Source organism: Erithacus rubecula, assembly GCF_903797595.1.
Source record: "Erithacus rubecula genome assembly, chromosome: 26".
In the NCBI taxonomy this organism is placed as follows: domain Eukaryota; kingdom Metazoa; phylum Chordata; class Aves; order Passeriformes; family Muscicapidae; genus Erithacus; species Erithacus rubecula.
This window is the reverse complement of record NC_136678.1, coordinates 2787159-2806612: the sequence shown is the minus strand read 5'-3', so window position 1 is coordinate 2806612 and position 19454 is coordinate 2787159. Positions and strand designations below refer to the sequence as shown.

The following is a 19454-nucleotide window of genomic DNA, read 5'->3' as shown; positions in this document are numbered from 1 at the left end:
GCGCCCCCCCCGAACCCGCCGAGGAAAGAGAGCTTAGACGGGTAAAGGACAAAATCAGACTTTTGTTTATTAAAAAAATACTTTACAGGAAAAAAATTCTATGCATTCCGCAGGACTATTTTACAAAGAAATAGCTTAACAGTTTGACACTGGTGTACAGTCAGCTACCGACAGCGCGGGGGGGCGCGGGGCCGCCCCCGCACACGCGCGAATGTCAATAAATACACTAAGGCCGCACAAAGCAAACAGTCGTCCAGGCAATTGTACACGTCCTCTGGAGGCAGAGACCTTAGATAAATTAAAACCACAGAATAAAATAATCGTAGCTGCCAATCAAATCAAATTAAATCACGAAACAGCAATACAGGAGTCGGTATCTTTACATGTTGTACAGAGAAATCGGGAGAGCGGGTGTTTGTCTGAACGCTCGGCGTGCCCCGGCCGCTGCTCGGAGCCCAGGGGAAGGGACAGAAGGGCTCGGGGGGACAGGGGGCGATGGCCCCGCTGCCCTGCCACCCCCTCAGCCAGCACAGAGCTAACCAGGCTCAGCTCGGAGCCAACTGCAAGTGCAGAGTCCAACACTCGGCTGATTCACACCCAAACCGGGGCGCAAAGCCCGACGAGGGACTCGGGGAAAGCTCTGACAATTTGCCTTGTCCTGGAGCACTGGCAGGAAACCCGGCAGAGCACAGCAGAGCCCCTGGGAACAAACACTGCACACAGCGACCTGGGGTTTGTCTAGAGGACAGAGGAAGCCAAAGCCAGCCGCTGTTTCAGCTGTACACTGAATTTGCTAGCCCATTTCTAGCACAGCTCAGCCACTTATCTTTATCCCTGGGATGTTTTAGTCACCAGCACTTGATTTAAAGTCGAGCCTAAGCCCCAGTTCTGTTTCACAGAGCACTTGGCCAGTGACAGCTGTCTCCAGCACAGAGCAGGACTGACATATATCACAGAGCAGATCCTCACAAATGGAGAGCGGAGGATGTGCAGTAAGTGACCAGCACATTCATATTTAGGAACTATTCTGTATCTGCTTTCCACTGAAAATAACAATGTTAAGGTGTTGGAATAGACCTTAAAAATCATCCAGTCCCAACTCCCTGCCATGTGCAGGGACACCTCCCACTGGGCCAGGATGTTCAATCTAGCTTTGAAAAGTTCCCAGGTTGGGGCATCCACAACCTCCCTGGGCAACCAGTTCCTCACCACCCATAAATTTCCCCCTAACCTCTAACCTGAATTCCTCCTCTTTTGATTTGTACTCATTCCCCCTTGTCCTGTCACTCAGTTCTGATGAGCAGCCCCTCTCCAGCTTTTCTGAGCCCCTGCAGATCATGGAAGGGGCTGGGAGGTTTCCACACTGAACAGCTCCAACAACAAGTTGCCTCAGAACAAGTTATCAAATGTGCCAAAGTTTGATTAGCTTATTAAGGAACCTGCTTTATGAAATCTTGGAGAAATTCAAATAGCAGCTATTTAATATGAGATATTAAAAAAATATTTACTGGATTTGTTCTGCTCAAACTCTAATTGGCCTGAACTCCTTACTTCCTCTCTAAACAGCTCTAGCTCATTAAAAAAAAATAAAAATCAAGTGTTCTACAGGTCTTGGGCTGGAAAATATCTGCATTTGTCCCATCAAGGCTTTGTTCTGGGCAACTGAAGCAATGGCTGGGGAGTGAGCAGCTTCCCAAGCAATCCCTCTTATACATGCATCCACAGTTGAGGTGGAATTTGAAAGTCTGCCAGTTTGGTTAAAGCACAGCAAAGCTGAGCATGGATTTAGTAGGAGATTCTCAAACAGCTTGTTCCTCTCTCCCTCAGTCTTCCAAAATAGGATAGCATCAGCAACATTCAGGTCATTGAAAGATACCTTTATTTATGTGCATTTAAATCTGACATTAGGTTTTAAGTTAGTAACTGAGCATGATGCTACTGCTCGTGTCCTTCCAAGCAAGAGGGAGTCAGAGCATTTTCCAGGTATTTCAGGCTGTTGCCACAGATTTCACTAAAGCTACAGCTTGGAAAGTAGCACAAACCACCCTAATCCTCCTTCCTCCATTTGAAACCACGCTATTGGAAATTACAGAAGACTTCCAAATGGATTCTCTTGAAGAGACAATCTTCCATTCCAATTTTCCCAATAAACAGGTGCATGGGGGCTCTCATGTTTGCTCTGCCCTTGCTGTGGCCCCTGCAGGTGTGACAGTTCCTGAGTGATCAGTGCTGGCTGCCAGGGAAGGGCCACCCCAGGGAGGGGCAGGGAGCAGCAGGAATGGGCACGTGGAAGACTCGCAGACTTGGTCAAAAGGAAAGAACACCCCTGGGGAATCTTTGAAAGTGAAGGATGAACTGAAACCACTATTGCCTGTGAGGAATTTTACTTTGCACAACCCTTAAAGCTATGAAATTCCTCTCAACATAAAAAGTGGAAAAAACCCACCAGAGAACCGACGGCTCATTTCTGAGCCGCGCTGAGTCATCTAGAATTTCTGCTAAGATTAAATTACACCCCTGCATGAATCACATTACTTCTCATCATAAAAGCTTTCCATTCTAACACCTTATTTACACAGATTACTAAACGAGTCACTACCACTTCAATCTGTAAATTAGTTTTAAATTGAAATATTTCCTAGTCCTCATTTTTGTACCGAAGACAATACATACATACACATAAGGAGTAATACAGGTTCTAACTAATCACTGCAGTATCTTCTGAGGATTATTTCTCTATCAGTTTAAAATAGTGACCTCTACACTGAGGTGCTAATATGTATATAAAAGCCTACACAAACAATATTGCACAAAGTAAGATTTATAATAGAGTAACATATTTTAGAGACCCTTATAAAGAGAAGAGTAATAATTGATATTAAAAAGATGCAGCCAGAACTAACACAGCATCTTTGCTTTTGTCTAGTCTAACATAGTGTTTCAAATCTTTCCTACTCCAGTGAGGATTAGAACAAATAAAGTTATCTGGAGACAGCTTAAGTTGCACCAAACCCCAGTTTTTACTCTAAATGTGGGGAGGGGGGGAGGGAGAGGGAAAAGGGACTTTTCCTTTTGATGACTGGAAAGGGCAATAATAAATGGGTGAGTGAAAGTCAAATACAGATTACACGTTAACATCCAGAAATATTGAAAGATCTTTTAAAAACTGTTGATAGCTGACACTCTACACATTGAGCATGTGCTGCTGATTTTTCCACAGTAACTGGGCACCCAGGAGCTACACATGGAAAAAGCAGTCCAATGCCAAAATACTTTTTATTGTGAAATACTAATACAGAACTTACACAGTAAGGCTGTCCTTATTCTAGGAAGTCAGGTATCAGCTCAATGCTTAATATAATAAGTGCATCAGTATAAGGGAAAGTGTGGATCCATTGGACACGTTACGACCCAATCAAAACAAGCTGCCAAGTTGGTTAAGTATTTTAAAGCCTTAAAGTGCTCAAAGATAGCAGTTTCCTCCACAAGACTACCAAGAGGTTCTCTAATTTTGACACTAGCATTTATCACGTTCAGGGAAGATGTATTTTGGAAGCAAAAACCCTCACACCAAACAACATAAGCAGTGCTATGAGAAGTGTTAGGTCAGTAAGTCATTGCATCTCAACAGGAATCAGACACTTGCTTCAGTTCTTTTTACAGGTCACCCTTGTAGGAACTGTAAGAAACATCAATTTCTATAGCTTGTATATAAACCAACATGTCAAGAACAGACATACTGAAAATTCCACAAATCATCAAAAGTGCTGTGCTTTCTCTATTTTTTTTTCTTTTTTTTCCTTTTTTACTTTTATAAGCAATTAAAATGAGATGGGGAAGTCACTTTGTAAGTCTTCTACAAAAGCATCATTTTCTGGTGAAGATTAGAGATAAAGTAAAAGTAGGGAAATAACACTGACCAATGGAGTTCAATCATTTCATGTTCCTGGAGGAATTTCAATCTGACTTTGAGAAGATATTCAACATCTCTTTACTTAAACAGAAAGAAGTGGTAGACCACTGTTACAGGTTGTACTAAGGGGTTAAAATACAACTTGAATTTTGCATAATCTGTGTAAAAAAGATATGCTTGACATTTTGGAATGTCACCTTTCTTTATAGAATTATAGGCAAGATTTCTCCAATAAAACATAAGCCAGTTATAAAACTATAACTTCACATCAAAATTTTAAAAAGTTGTTTAAAAAATGTTTGAATATATACATATCACACAGAAGAGCCTGCATGATCCTGTGGATTGTGTTGCTGATCAGACTCTATTTTAAAACCTGGAAGGGGCTGGGCCACCTGATCTGGTTGCACAAGTCCTGATATTGAAGAAACAGAGGAGGAGAGCACCCCTGGGGTAAGCTGAATTTCTATACCTGGTTCTTCAGACTCTATTTTTACACTCACACCTTGGGGTTCACCTTCTGCCTCTGTGTTTCCAGGAACATCACTGTTCAGGCTTGAATTGCTTTCTGCTTTTGGAGAAGTGTCTCCCACAGGGTGATACTGTTTGAGTCTGATGTGCCAGGCTAAGCTGCAGACTGCTGACACTGTTTTGAACTGATGAATGACATTTCTAGGGATGAAGTAGATGTCATTGTCACACAACTGAATCCTAGCATAGCGAATGCCTTCCCGTCTCATTTGGTTTAGTTTGGCTTCATCCACCCATTGAACACACTGGGAGAAGGAGAGATGGGAAAGTTAGTGGGAAACTCTTCAAACAATTCAGCATCTTCCTGTTTTCATGTTAATTCATGTCTAAATCAGAATGTTTCTGTTTCATGAGGAAAACTTTGAATTCAAATGAGAACTGGACTTTTAAAATACAAGTTCTCTGATGTGCACATCTTGAGAGGAAAATGAAGGTTTCCATATTGTTAAAAACAACAACAATGGGCTGCATTGTTTGGGCTGACAGGACTGAGTTTAAGATGCTTCCATAGCCTAAGACAACATCAGACATGAGAAAAAAGCAGGAACAGGCACACATGGCTTAATCAACAGATTGTTTCTACAGCATGAATCCCAGCTTGGGGGAAAGGAAAAGTTAAAAGTTACTTTCCAATTGAACTATTGTATCCTGAAACACAAGGAAATTTACCCAAGAGAGCTGAGAACTGAGGGGATACAAAAGGACTGATCTTAGGGAGAAGCTGGGATCTGTCAGAAACTCCTCCCAAAACACCAGGAATGAGCTGTCAGAGGGCAGATTTGATACCTGTGACACTGGAGGTTCATGCAGGTCCAGCTGAAGTCTCTGCACAACATCAGTGAAGTCTTCAGCATGAAAACAAACCACATCTTTGGTTATACGAGGCTGGTCACTCCTAGAAAAAAAATGAGAATTCCAGGAATTTTTGAACTATTTGAGTTACAGAGCATTACAGCTCTTCCCAGCAGAAAGCTTCACTGAACCAATGACCTGCTGCACTGTTACACTGTGCACAAAGTCTCAACATTTCTCAATAGTGTATTATTTTTAAAAATAGGGATAATTCATAATTTCCCTTTTTTCTTTTTCCATTTTTGCTGCATTTACAACAGAAGTGATGTTTGCATGGACAATATACTGAAAATTCTGAGAACCAGATTCAAACTGCCACTATCAAAGTTCTTTGTGTTCTAGGAACCACAATTTGCCTTCATTCTTCCATTCTATAATTGGACAGAATAATTCTGCATTAAGGGAAAATTGTAAAATGACACAGTAACACTGAAGTTGAAGCAGTGAGGAATTTTATTCAACAGCTGTGAACCAGAGCATAGGAAGTACTGGCATCTTTTATTCCAATGATATTGCTAATGATGCTATCCAATTTCTACTAGAATTTCTAGCTATTACAGTGATGCAAGTCCAGTTTCTCTGCAAGGTTAACAGCAATATCCTGGGTACATGACCTGAGAAAGCACTGCAGCTGTGAAATTAATTATACTGAGCTCTTAGACTACAGTTACAAAAGCTAGAATTAATATACCTGCTCATGAAAAGAATAATCAAGGATGATGGTCCAAGTTTAAGGCTTTTGTACATCACTAACATATTCTGCAAGCTGCTGTTACAAATTTTTTACTGTCTCAAGATGGAAAAATAGGAGGCACATAGCTTGAAGTTTTCAGCTCTGTGCAGCTTTTGAATCACTGAATGAACTTGGTTGGAAAAGACCTTTAAAATAATTTAGTCCAACAGCTTCTCATCAACTAAACCATAGCACTGAGTGCCACATCCAGGCTTTATTTTTAAACACACCCAGCAACTCCATCACCTCCCTGGGAAAATGATTCTAGCGATTGTCCCATTATAGAGTTTAAACCATTTCTGATTAGGTTTATTTTGCAAGGAATTATTTTTAAAAAAAAAATAATTGCACTGCAGTAGCACTTACCATTCCCCAAACTGCACAGCCTTGAGCACCCCAACAGCAGCTGTGCTCTGCCAGTCAAAGCCCTGCCCCACGTGGTCGGCGTGAGCTCGGGTCCTGTCCTCGAACAGAACCTCGCGGGGCTCGCTGGTCCGAGGTAGGTACTGCAGGTTCTTGATCTCGTTCATGGACCTGCAAAGGGAGAAAAAACACACACTGCAAATGTGCCTGCCTGCTCAAAAATTAATATTTGTATTGCAATCATCTTCAAATTCTGGGTGCTGTAGGATTCAAGGGAACGAAGCACTGTTTTCTGGTTTTTTCGAGGTGTTTATTTGGTGAAAGATTGTAACAAAAGCAGCAAAGTAAAATTTAGGTTACGAGAATAAACTTTAAAAAATAAATTACGTCATTTTTGTGTTCACTTGTGCTGGAAGATTTCCTCCAAGAATGTGCTGGTATGTAAAATAGAGCTATCTTACAGAACCTGAGCTTCAGTTATTTGGGAGTACATCCAAAATTTTTCTTGAATCTATAATTAGAATATGCCTCTAAATCTCCTGAAATTTGTCTCCGAGGCCTCTTTCAGAGACAGAAAGCAAGAATACACAGTAATTCCTGGGCAGGCAGTGTTACAAGTGCTTTAGCACTGACATTAGAATGCAGCACGAGCAGCAGAAGGACCTCTGCTGTTTTACAGCATTCCACCTGCCCTCATCATCAAATTGGTTCTTGCCACAGAAATAAAATGAATTAAGTCTCCTGGAGGATAATAAAAAGAAGGTTTTAATCTTAAAGCACTGATCTAGGATATGTGAGAAGTACTGAAATAAAATAACCACCAGAGGTAATATTTGTTTTATCAGCTGAGCCAATTTGAAACAAAGTGAAAGTGAAACTTAAATCTGAATTAGTCCTCTGAAGAGCCAGTTACACATCAAGTGCTTTGCTTTTGTTCCCAAGTGTGACACTGAGCTAACTGCAATGTTTTACCTCGAGTACAAAAGGAAACCCAAACCTTACCGGCGCCGTTTGAAGGGTGATTTTGGCATGTCAGCTGTGGGGATCATCTGCTCTCCTGGCCTCACCCACATGATGGGTCCATCATCACTCTGGGACCTGCACTGCAGTCTGAGACTGGAAAGAGTCCCCCAGGGCAAAGTCATCTAAAAGAAAACAGGAACAAAACCATCCACAAAACACACATAACACAAAACACTGGGTGAGATAGAAAAATTTAATGATGCCTTTGGTTAAACTGGTTCAAATCTTCAAAAGAATTGCATAGAAACTAAATAAGCTTGAGAGGTAAAGGATATTCCAAGCTAATTTTATCAAGCATAGTTTTTAGGGAAGAAGTGCATGTATGTATAATAAACATGATTTATTTTTAATTAACCATCTCATCCCATTCCTTATAACTGGGCACAGGAAAGAATGAACCTCAACAGCCCAAATAATCTCATCAATAACAAAAAACAGCTTACACTTTCTAATTACTTGGAAACCTAACAAATGCTTAAATATCTACAGTGCTCTGAACACACCCCAAGTTCCTGCTTACTCTAAGAAATGGAGATTCTTCCAACATATCTAGGAATTCTGGGAAGTAGTCCCCCACTTCTTCATCCACAGCTCCCACCAGGCTGATCTGGCGCATGGGTCCTGCTCTGTAGGTGCCACAGCAGTACGTGCGATTGACCTGGGCCAGACAGAGAAAACAGCACCACCCTTTAGTTCTCTCACAGATGGGAAAAATGTCATCTGACACAGCTGGGATCAATCTTGGACTCATCTACAGCTGTTGCAGCAGGGTATCTTAGGGAATATGCACAGGGAGTATTTAGAACAGAGGAGAAAGAAAGGACTCCTGCCTGTACTTCTGACAGGAAATCCTCCTGGAGTCTGAGTAACAGCAAGTGAATATTTGACTAATTCAGGCTGACTTGAGAAAACAACCACACAAGGTTTCATTGTGACTCAGTCTTGCACCAAGCTCCACTAGTTTGTGCAGCTGGACTGTTGCTTCTACACTTCAGAGCAGATGCTCCTGGGATATGCACATTCCTCATTTCAGTCCTGTCCTTGAGGTCCTTCCCCTGGGATTGCAGTGAAAAACCTCCATGCAGTGGTTCTGGTGATGCTGTCACAGTACACACAAAAAATTGGACAAAAACCAGAGGAAATGAGAGGTTTAACTGGAAAGCCAGTGCTTGCAAAGAAGAGTGTTAAAATAACCATTTGCAATAAAACCTGCTGTCAGTGCTGGGGTCAGAAACACTTCAATCTCACAGCTCATGGACATCCTCTAAAAAACAGACTGTCCCACTTTTTCAGGTCACCTGGAAACCTTTCTTGCCCATTTTCTGCTGCCAGAGGAAAGCCACTGGCAAGACTCCAGTGTTGTGTATCCTCATCCTATGGACTGGAACATGCCATATGGCCACAGAGGAGGCTCTGTCTGACACCACAGCTAACTGATGTTATAGAGCACAAGTCCCTTAGAGCACAAGTCTGTTTTGCACACTCAGTTGTGTCTGAGCCCCAGCTTTCCACCACCCTTCAGTGTTCCAGGGGTGAAAAACTCCAGCTGTTCTCCGTGGCTGAGTGGTGGGACAGCACAGACAATTACTGGTAAATTTGCAATTTAACAGCCATGTTCACACAGTGTGATGCATTTTATAACTCCACTTAAAGCTAAGCTGCTGCATCCATGTATCTGTAAGTTTAGTTTCAGTTTTGCATGTTTAGCCAGCAAACCAGATGTCATTAAACTACCCCATGCAGTTGTTAAAGGTAAATTAGGAGAGACTAATAAAGGAAGAATAGAGTTACTGCAGCAATTTTATCCTCCAGCAGCAGCCATAGATATTTCACTTCTTAATTATAGTAGTTTAGCTTGCTCTATTTGCTGAATGCAGTTCAGAGCAGGAGCACTGGAACACCACAACAATATTTTAGTTCTGTGCACCTACACAAAAACTAAGGACTGAAGTGCTCTGGTCCTTATCCAATGAAGTTTAACTGGCTGGCACTGTTTATGTAAGTGGAGACAGACTCCTTCCAGATGAGTTCTGTGCTATTGAAACCACCTGGTGAGAGTCACTAGTATTTTACAGGTGTTTGTCATTAATTAAAATTAATTATAATTCCATATGCAGTTTTTCCTTTTAATGTTTTCAAAGGAAATGAAAAATGAGAAGCTTTAACTTTGGTAACTTTGTTTTTTTAATGCACTGGAACAATGACAAAATAGAGGAGAACTCAAGAGTTATAAAGGAAACAGTAGGGAAACACTGGATTTCAATGTTTTGCTAGTTTTTAATAGCAATTAAAGGAATATACACACTTGAGGATTAAACCCAGGACATGTTTACACTGACAACATGCAGCAACCCACAGCAATCCCCAGCAGGCTGTACTATTCATCTCAAGCACCTCAGTCACAGGGGATGTAGTTTATTTGTTCAATATGCCATAAAAAACCTCCTTCACAGCATCTCTCTCCTCCTTAATTCCTTCTGAGCAGCAAACAGCAATGCCACTGGTTAGGCCAGTGGTCTCAACAACGTGATACAATGAACATCTAAAGGAACAGCACCTTGCTCTCCCTTTTCAGCTGTGGGTTAGTGTCCCATGAGTAAACCCCTGCTTGCTGCACTGCAAACTGCTTTGCCTTTCATCACCAGCTGCTCCAGATCCCCCCCAGCTCTGTTCACCCACAGCCACTCTGTGTGCACCCCCCACTGCAGGGAAGAAAGCTGAGATGATTCAATAGCTGAAGTCACTTCCTTATACCCGTTAGGACCTCTCTCAGTGTTTCCTATTTTTGTTCAAAGTTCAACTCCTGTTTAGGAATTTAGCTGGGGTCACTCCAGTTCATGTGGCTGCCAGAAGTCAGTAACTCATTACCACAGCACCTCCCTCGTTGGGATTTGTTCCCTGTGCTGCTTTAAAAGCAGCAGTGGATCACCAGCAGGCACTGCCACTGTTTTTACTGTTGCAAAAGGACAATGGGGCCAATAAGACCACTCAAGGCTGAGCCCTTGCAAATGTCACCCAGCCATCACTGCCCTGGGCACCCCACTCCCCACAAGGGGGAGTTTAAAATGAGCTGGAGTGCTGGTGGAGACATTTTCCCTCAGCTGCACCATGTGCTATCAGTGATTCCCACACTGGGGTGAGAACAGAAGCAGCCAGAGGCAGTGTTTGCTGTCAGAGGCACAGAGCTGGTGTTTGTTTGCATGTTCTGAGCCACCCCAGCCCCAGCACGGGTTAAGTGAGCACAGGATGAGGACACACGGATGAGGCATCAGCTGGAGACAAATGAGGTTAAGTCTCAGAAGTTTCTCTCCACTTGCAAGAAAAGCATGAATCACTTGACAGCAACAATATTTCAGCGTGTCAAGTCAGCTATAAAACCAACCACACAAACAGTTGGCTACAAGGAAGAAAGCAAGAGCACAAGGCTGGTTCCTGCTGAAGGACATGACAGTGACAGGCCAGCACAGCAAGGGTGACATGTGTGACTAAAATCTGACACAGTGCTGGACCACTGGGCATTGTTTATGTGGTTTTAGTAACAAACAAAATTTGCAGTACAGATACACAATTTCTCCATTTCATACTTTGACTGCTACTGCAAAAAAAAAAAAAAAAAAAAAAAAAAAAATAGAAATTGCCCTTCTAGAATCAGAGAAGTTCACATGGGGCTGAAAACCCAAACTGTGATGTGTTTTATGAACCCAAGCTGTCAGGAACAGAGTAACCTGTTTTGAACAGCAGGAGAAAGAAAACTTACCCAGTTATCACCTGTTGGCTGCTTTTCCCACATTCTTCCCAGGAGGAAGAGCAGCTTATGCAAAACCTACTTCCCCAATTCTCTTTCCTGGCCTCTTCCCAGAACCCCCACACACCCTCTGTGACAGCCTAACTCTTCTTTGGATCAGAGAGAGATTTCATGAGGCAGTTGATCAGCCAGGAATAAAATAAGTGGTTTTTTAAACTCTAAATATATTCCCATTCACTGAGTGGAAGCAGTTGTACTGAAACAAGTGATAAGGAAAATAAGAGTTCCTTCTAGCTGCACTGCAAAGAGTTTCCAAATTAAAGTGTGCCCTTATGTGAGGAAAGCTTACAAATTACTGCTCAGTGATTTGAGAATTGAAAGCCCTCAGCCCAAGTGAACAGCTCCACACTAAAGCTGAGCTCCAGCACTGAAGTATTTGAACCACTGAGAGCCAATGCAAGCAAAAAAATCCACAGGATACTAAAGCTTAATTATTTTAAGATACTGAAACCAAACATTTATGTAACAAACACATGTTGGAGTGCTTTGTTGTAAACTCACTGCCCTGAGAACAAAGGAATTCACCTTGCAAGGCAGTTAATTATCACTAGACTTACCAAGTCCTTCAGATTAAAGTCCTTATTTTGAATACTACAATTCAGTTTCTCTAGAAACACAAAACAGCTGAATGTCGTGCAAGCCAAAGGTCACATTAACTTGCAGTTTACAGAACAACTTTTGATTTCTTGACACTAATTCTTCAGGATTCAAGACTCCCTAATACTCCAACTCCCTTCAGCACAGGTCAGTGCAGCAAACCCATGCACAGAGAAGGAGCCCAGAAGGGAGGAAACTTAATTATAAATAATCAGTGTTGCAGCACACAATAGTGCAACATGTTTAATCTGCAAAAGCACAACTATGAAGTGCTTCTGTACTGCACAGCTCTCATCCAGAAGGGTGAAAAGTGAAGCTTGGCCAATGTGTTCATCCCTCAGCAGAGCTGCCAAGAACAGCAGCACAGGTTCCTCAGGCAGGGCACTGCAGCTTCTCCATTCCAAGACAAGCCAGCCTGCAAAACTTGAGTATCCCACCAGCAATTCCAATGTTTCTTTCAGCTTTTCCAGCACCTGAAGGCCCCAAAGAGCCCTGCTGCAGCTGCCTGTGGCAGCTCCCCTGCTCTGTTTGCTCAGGGAGAACTGCACTAACACTTCAGCCAGAGAGGATTAACCAGGTCATGCTGGAGCTGGGTTTAGAGAAGTGGTTTAGACCAACTGAACCTTATGTCATGACTCAATCTTAATCAAGTTTAGACAGTACTTAAAATAGAATTAATTGAAGTACCAGCAGACTATAACCCAGCAAAGCCTCTTATTTATTACCATACATTCCTCATGTGTATTTATAGTGTCAGTATTCGTGTTCACAGGACATTCACCAAGAAAAAAAATGCAACTGTTAAACATTCCAGAGGCTCTGTTTAGCCATTTCAGGGGTCATCACATGGACTCAAGCCAAAATGCAATCTAGACACTAAAGAACACAAATCACTAATACAGAAGATTTGAAGCCTGATCTGTGGACACATTTCACATGTGCAGCACACAGGTGTGTGCTGTGCATTGCCCACTGCAGTGGTTTCTATACTCAGAGTCTATTTTGGGGTGCCCTGCACCCAGACACAGCTCTGTCAGCACAAAGAATTATTGAAACCAAGAAACAGAAGCTGGTTAAAATTATGCTGCAGCAGCAAATCACTGTCAAACAAAATGCCAAGTGTCAGAATTATTCACTTAATGCTGTTTAAAGACTCCACAGTGACCATGCAGTAACTTTCTGTAAAGCAGTAACTGTTTTTCCAATGCAAATCTTGCTTGCAAGTATTTGGTACAATCTACAGAAATCCAAATAGCCCATCCACATTTGTTCTTAAAGGTGTTAAAGGTGTGCTGAACTCCACTAGTTTCAGATTTATCCTCCCAACAAGTGAACTTCTAATATGAGTGCAAATGTAATTAATGCCTCAAGTAAAGACCTTAAAGGTAATCAGCAGTTTGGATCCATTCTCAGACTAAACAGAAAGAAGCTTTATTCCACCAAAAAGAAATTTATCTAAGCTGTAATCTTGTGGTATACTCATAGATATTTCTGAGTTTGATCACAAGACTAAAATCCAACAGACTTTCATATGGGAATCTTGGTATTAGCTTATTTTTTACTGTTGCATCCATTTAAGTTACATGGAGATACAGTTCCAGAATTTAAACTAGTTTTAGCCTACCATGGAAACCAAGGGAGGAAATAAAATAAAACTGCTTTTCCAGTCAATTAAAAAGATTCTTTAACCAGCTTCAAGTTAGAAAGTTTTAACAGCAAAAGATATTGAAGGAATTAAGATGTTAAAAAAATCTGTCAATCAGATATATTGAAACATGAAAAGTAACATCATTGCAAAAAAAACCCAAACCCCCAGACCCCAAAACCAAACCTCAGCTCTGCTGACTAGAAAAGCAGTGTTAGCATTTGCAGTCTATGCAACTTTTGACACAGACTTGGTTGCTGTTTTGAACAATCTCAGTGTTTTGCCAAGTTCAGAAGAAAAAGATGCTCAGTGCAGATCTCTGCTCAGATCACAGGTACCAGTGTCTGAGTGTGATTCACCAACTAGCAGGGAGTACAGAAAAGCTTTGAGCAGAAGCAGGAACAAACAGCACAGTAGTACAGTCCTAACACGACCTTTCTTCATCTGCTTAGAAAATAAATTTGTGACATGCCTATTTTAAGTCATGTCTGTTCTGGGTTACTGAGATTAATCAAATCTAGGTATTGTGCACAATTCATGCTTTTGAACAGTTCTTACCTGAGAGTGAAAATTTGAAATTGTTGTTGTTTCAATGTCCTTCTTGCCCAAAATTTCCATTTTCACTGGAGTGTTTGGAAAGTTAAAAGCAAAGTAATCCAGGAAGTCTGGTAAGTAGGCAGCTGCTCCATGCACTATGGCTAAAGCATAGTAAGCTGCATTTTTATCATTTTCACTGAATGACAACGCAAGAAACTCCTCTGCAAATCTCTCCATCTCCACTGGAGACAAAAATGAGAGTTCATCCATGTAAGCATGCAGGACCAGGGCACCCCCATTGGACTGATGCTCCTCGTGAATGAAGTTACTGAATTTAGTGCCAGTCTTGAGGCAGCTGCTGCGCACAGAGTGCTCCTGGTGTGTCACAAACGGGCTTTGTACTCCCTGGGGCACCCGGTACTCCTGCATGCCCAAGTTCAGTCTGCACAGCTGCTCATCCTTCAGGTACCTGAAGGATTCCTTGTTCATTTCCATGTTGTCACACTGTCCTTGAGACAAAGTCTCCTTGTCAATGCGAGTGAGCCCAGCACACACTGTCTGCACCTCTTTGTTGTACATCTTCAGGCGTTTCCCCCTCACGTCTTCCCGGTGTTTCTTTTTCTTTTTTTTCTTTATTTTCTTCATAATAAGGCTGTCAGCTCGCTGGGTTTTGCCGTTTTCATCTGGAGTTTCTGGCAGCAACAATAAAGAGAAGATTAGAGTTCTGCAGTTGCAGCATATTCACCCCAAAAGAATTCAGGCCTCTCACTTGCTGAAGGGATCTGTTCCCAGGGAGACTGACCATTGTAAAACATCACATTTTTGATTATAAAATTAAGTCAAAAGTCAGGATACTTATAATTAAACAAATAAAGCCCTAAATTAAAGGAAACTTCCAAAATTCTAGCTTAGTATTTTAGAAATACTTCCATTTTTAACAGATTTTTAGAGTACCTTTAAAAGGAGTCTGTATTTCAGAACATCTATAATTAAGTACATTAATAACTTCTGACATTTAAGGCAGTGCTGTACAGAGGAAGAGGATAAACAAGTATGTGTAACATTTAAACATTAAGACTGTCATTACAGAACATTTCCCTGATTTTGGACACATGATACAGAAGCAAACAGAGCAGTACTGAAGAGCTACAAGCTTTACTTACATTTAGGAGTAAAAACACTTAAGTAAATCTTAGACTGCTGATCTTTTAAAATTAAACAACCAAACCATCACATCAACAGATTCAGTCTTATAGTTAATGATTCAGTTAATGGAGAGAAAGAAATTAAGGGCCTGTTTCAGTTGTTTGGGTTTTTTTTTTTTTTTTTTTGAGGTTAATCAATCTCTAAAAGGCTGAGAGATAAAATATAAAGAAGTAGTTCTGTCAGGCAAAATGGAATAGTTTAAGTTGTTCTTTCAAGAATAAAAACTAATTCAAATAACATTTAGCAAGGGACAAAGGTAATTAGAAAACTTGATGCTCCAGCTGTTAAAAACTCAATTGCCAAGACAAGAATTTAATGTGCCTGAATCAAAGAACCATTTCATCCAACAATGCCCATAAATCTCCTGGAGCTGTTAGCAGGTTAGCCATGGGGATGGGAACAAGCTGCTGCTGAAGGGAACACCTGACCAAAGATGCAGGAACTGAAGTTTCACCATTTCCCCTCAGCATTATTTATTATCCTAATAAAATTTCCTTTCTTTGGCTGCACATTGGTATTCTCTCTTTATTCTCTTAGAGCACTTAAAGAAAAAACCATGTTACACTGTTTTATGAGAAAAGGTGCAGTGATAAACACGGGCAGCTCCAGGTTCTCCAGTATAACCAGTGTTTAACTGGATCATTACTGGAGAGGGCTGACCTTCATAACAGCCTGGAGTAAGGAACAGAGTTACTCATGGAGCAAAGAGAGAGCTGATTGCTTAATCCCCACTTCATACAATAGTCTTAGGACCTGAAATACAAGTTTTCACCGTGCTGCTGCAGCCCTTGCAAATAGCAAAGGCCCTGATGTTTCTATTTCAGAGAAACCAGGAAAAGCAGGGCGGTATCACTTGTTCTGGGAGTCACCTGAAAAGCTTCTTGGAATGAAACTTTCTGCAAGACTCAGGTTTGCTCAGCCACTGCTTCACTCACTGAGTGAACGTGCAATCCACACACCAGGAATTTGTCCTGGTGGGAACAGAGATCCCAAGCTGCAGCTAAACAAGAATTTCATGCCACCACTGAGCTGTTGGGAATACTTCCCTCTGCACGTTTTAAGAACATTTGGTTGTTAAAGGTCTCTTTATTTTCAGCATTTCTGATTTTAGATATAGTTTTAAAACTTCACACATTTTAATTTAGAGCATCTTCCTGTTTGAAGCCATATCCTAAAAACAGACAGGAATCCTTGCAGTTGGGAGTTTCCAGTGAACACTTGTTCTGTTTTCAGGATAAAAGCTGCTGCTGGATGCACAGCAGAGTCCCACTATTACAGTGAGTAACTGCTGCACTCAGTGAGGCTAAACAATGACATTATAATGCCTGGCAATTCTGGAGGAAATACAGTTTGAATTATTCCTTTAAATAATCAGAAAGCCTCCAGCATGCCAAACACAAAAAAGCTGTGGACAGGTCACTAAACTATGGGCTCAGCAGTGAGGCAGAGTGACAGCAGCTACTCTCAAATGATCAGATCCCACAACAGAACCTGAACTATTATTAAACAGCAAAAACAGTGGGGGTGTTCACTGCCACATGGGGCCACAAATAAGCATGGTATAGTAGATGTAATAGGTAATTTAATTAGATTATACACCAAAATAAAAACTGATAGTTAGGAAATAGATCCCCATCCTAAAATGCACCACCCTGACAGCTGAGGACAGGCAGTGAAGAGCTTCAGATGAGCAAACAGCTTTCCTTTGCAAATCTGGAATTTTGATGCTCATTTTCATGCTCTTTAAGCCTTCATTAAGAGGCCTAATTTAATTCTGGGTTAGAACTGACACAGTGACACTCCAATCTACAAAGTTACACTGCTCCAAACTTCTGCTTGATAAACACTGATAGAACTGCAGAGATTCACAGTCAGAAGCTTTTATAGTCATTATTCAAGCACAGTAGTGTGGAAGCATTAACCAGGGGAGAAATAGTTTTGTCTGTTCTTAAGACAGTCCTATCTAGAGTTTACTCTAGAGGCACTTGACTTTTGTAAGCAAGTGTATCTTTGGTTTCTGCCCCTACACTCCTCAAGCATACTGCACATTATATTTTCAATTACAGCAGTTTTTGCAGTAATTTTTTTTTTTTATCTGTGTTGCTCTCTCCAAGAAGCTTTTTACTATAACAAATCTCTAAGCAGAACCAAAACAATCACTTTGTACTAGTAAAAAAATAAACAAAACCACACACAGCACACACCAAAATCCAGAGATATTTTGGCCTTTCAATGAAAGAAAACACAGAAGGGACCTCTGGAGATCATCCAGTGAAACCACCCTGCCAAGGCTGGGTCACCTGGGTTTGGAATAACTCCAGAACCTCCCTGGACACCTGTTCCAGTGCTCTGCCACCCTTCATTGAAAGAAATTCTTCCTCACCTAGAGGAGGAGCTTCTTGTGTTTTAGTTTATGGCTATTCTGCCTTGTCCTGTTGCTGGGCACCCCCGAAAAGAACCTGGCACCACCCGCAAACACCCGCCTTGGAAATATTTGTATGGAATCACGAGATCCCTTCTCAGGCCAACAATTAAAAACAATAAAAAAATAAAACAGCACCCCAGCAGCCCCTCACACGTTAACACAGGCACAGAGAGAAGAAACCTTCACTCCCACAGCACCTGCACGCTGAGGCTGCGATGAGGGCGATTCTGACAGCAGCAGCAGCGCGGCCACCCCGCGCTCCGTGCCCGGGGCAGCAGCGCCGTGCCCGCTACGCCGCGGCGGGAGCGGGGCCGAGGCTGCGCTCCGGGCCCGCCGCCCTCCACAGGTGCGCCCGGGGCTCCGCGCGCCGCCGCCCGAGCCCGCCCGCGACCCCCGCGCTCCCCCCGCCGCTCACCTCGCTGGCTGGGCCGCCCCGCCGCGCCGTCCGCGGGGCTGCCGCGCCTCGCCTTGTGGCCGGCGGGCTCGGCGTGGTGCCGGTGGTGGTGTCGGCGCTCCCCGGGCGGCGGGAGGCTGAGCGGGGAGAACGTGAACAAGCCCGCGGCGGCGGGGAGGGCGGGCGGGGGCAGCGGCTCTGCCGGGCCGGGCCCCGCAAGCAGCGGCTGGCTCGGCCGGGCCCGCTTGGCGGCCGGCGGCTCGCCGGGTGCCGCCCGCCGGCGGCGGGGCCCGCGGGGCCGGGCGGGCCGGTCCGCTGAGGGCGGCGGCGGCGGCTCCTCCGGGGCCCGCGGCACCGCGGCGACCTGCGCGGCCATTTCAGGGGCTCCCTCACACACATTTAAATGGCCCGAGCGCCGGGCGCCGCCGCGCACGCGCCGCCGCGGGGCACTCTGGGAGCTGTAGTTCGGCAGCGGCTGCGCGTGCGCGCGGCGCGGGTCACGTGGGCGGCGCGAGGAGGGCGGGAAAGCGCTGAGGGAGCGCGGGCCGGGGGAGCGGGGAGGGGTAAAAAACTTTTATTTTAGTGGCGTTTATCGCTTGTTCTGAGGTGCTTCATCCTTTAAACACCGAGCGCGGGGTGCTGAGGAGGCTTTCCCCGTGAGGGAGATGTTGTGAAGCTGCCTAAGGAAGCCCATTCAAAATCATTGAATCCTAGAATGTTAAGGGTTGGGAGGGATATAAAAAAATCTCATTTTACCCTCTGCCGTGAGCTGGGACACCTCCCACTGCACCAGGTTGCTCCAAACCCCATTCAGGCTGGAATATAATTTGGGTAAAGGTTTTCACTCATCTGCTATTAAGAAAACCCATGAGTACAGTAATAAAAGGCAATATTGGCTATTACCCCGACTTTAAACCAGCTGAGTTTTCCATTCCAGCAGTGGTCAGCAGATTCTTCTTAACCAAATTCCCCAAATCCCACTTTGATTGGTGATTTGTTTTTTGATTTTTTGGTCTTTACAGGAAGAGAATCACATAAATCAATTTCCAGCATCTTTGTCCCTCCCCACTGATAAAAGCAGCACTGAAGTCTGGTGAGGAATCTGGTGAGAAATCTCATCTTCCCTCTTCCCATCAGAAATTCTGTGCTGGAGAATCACAAATCCTTACACGCATTGATTTTAAAAATACAATAATATTTTGCTTGCTGTCGTGGTGTTTTGGGATTTTTTTGGGTTTTTTTTTCCCCAGATAGAAAGAGCAGCTGGGTCAGTCAATTGTGTGGTCCAGTGACACCAGTTTAGTTCCTATGGGATCAGTCACTGTCTTATTGTCCCAAAATCCAGACAAATGCTCTGATTCACTCGGATGGGGAGGAAAAAAAAGCTTACATTATTTATAAAATTTGGGATGAAATTCTGTCTTGGTCCA

The 19454-nt window shown here is 43.0% G+C and overlaps 1 protein-coding gene across 1 annotated transcript; it reads right to left on the bottom strand.

Annotated features, from left to right (window-relative positions):
* Positions 1 to 42: 42 nt before the first annotated feature.
* On the bottom strand, positions 43 to 18422 carry RSBN1 (round spermatid basic protein 1). The gene is made up of 7 exons (XM_079327140.1): positions 18046 to 18422; positions 14021 to 14691; positions 7936 to 8073; positions 7395 to 7537; positions 6396 to 6563; positions 5231 to 5339; positions 43 to 4689 (listed from the first exon to the last, which is right to left on the bottom strand). The coding sequence occupies exons 1-7, from the start codon at positions 18398 to 18400 to the stop codon at positions 4228 to 4230; spliced, it is 2046 nt and encodes a 681-aa protein (XP_079183266.1). The 5' UTR covers positions 18401 to 18422; the 3' UTR covers positions 43 to 4227.
* Between the last annotated feature and the right edge of the window lie 1032 nt (positions 18423 to 19454).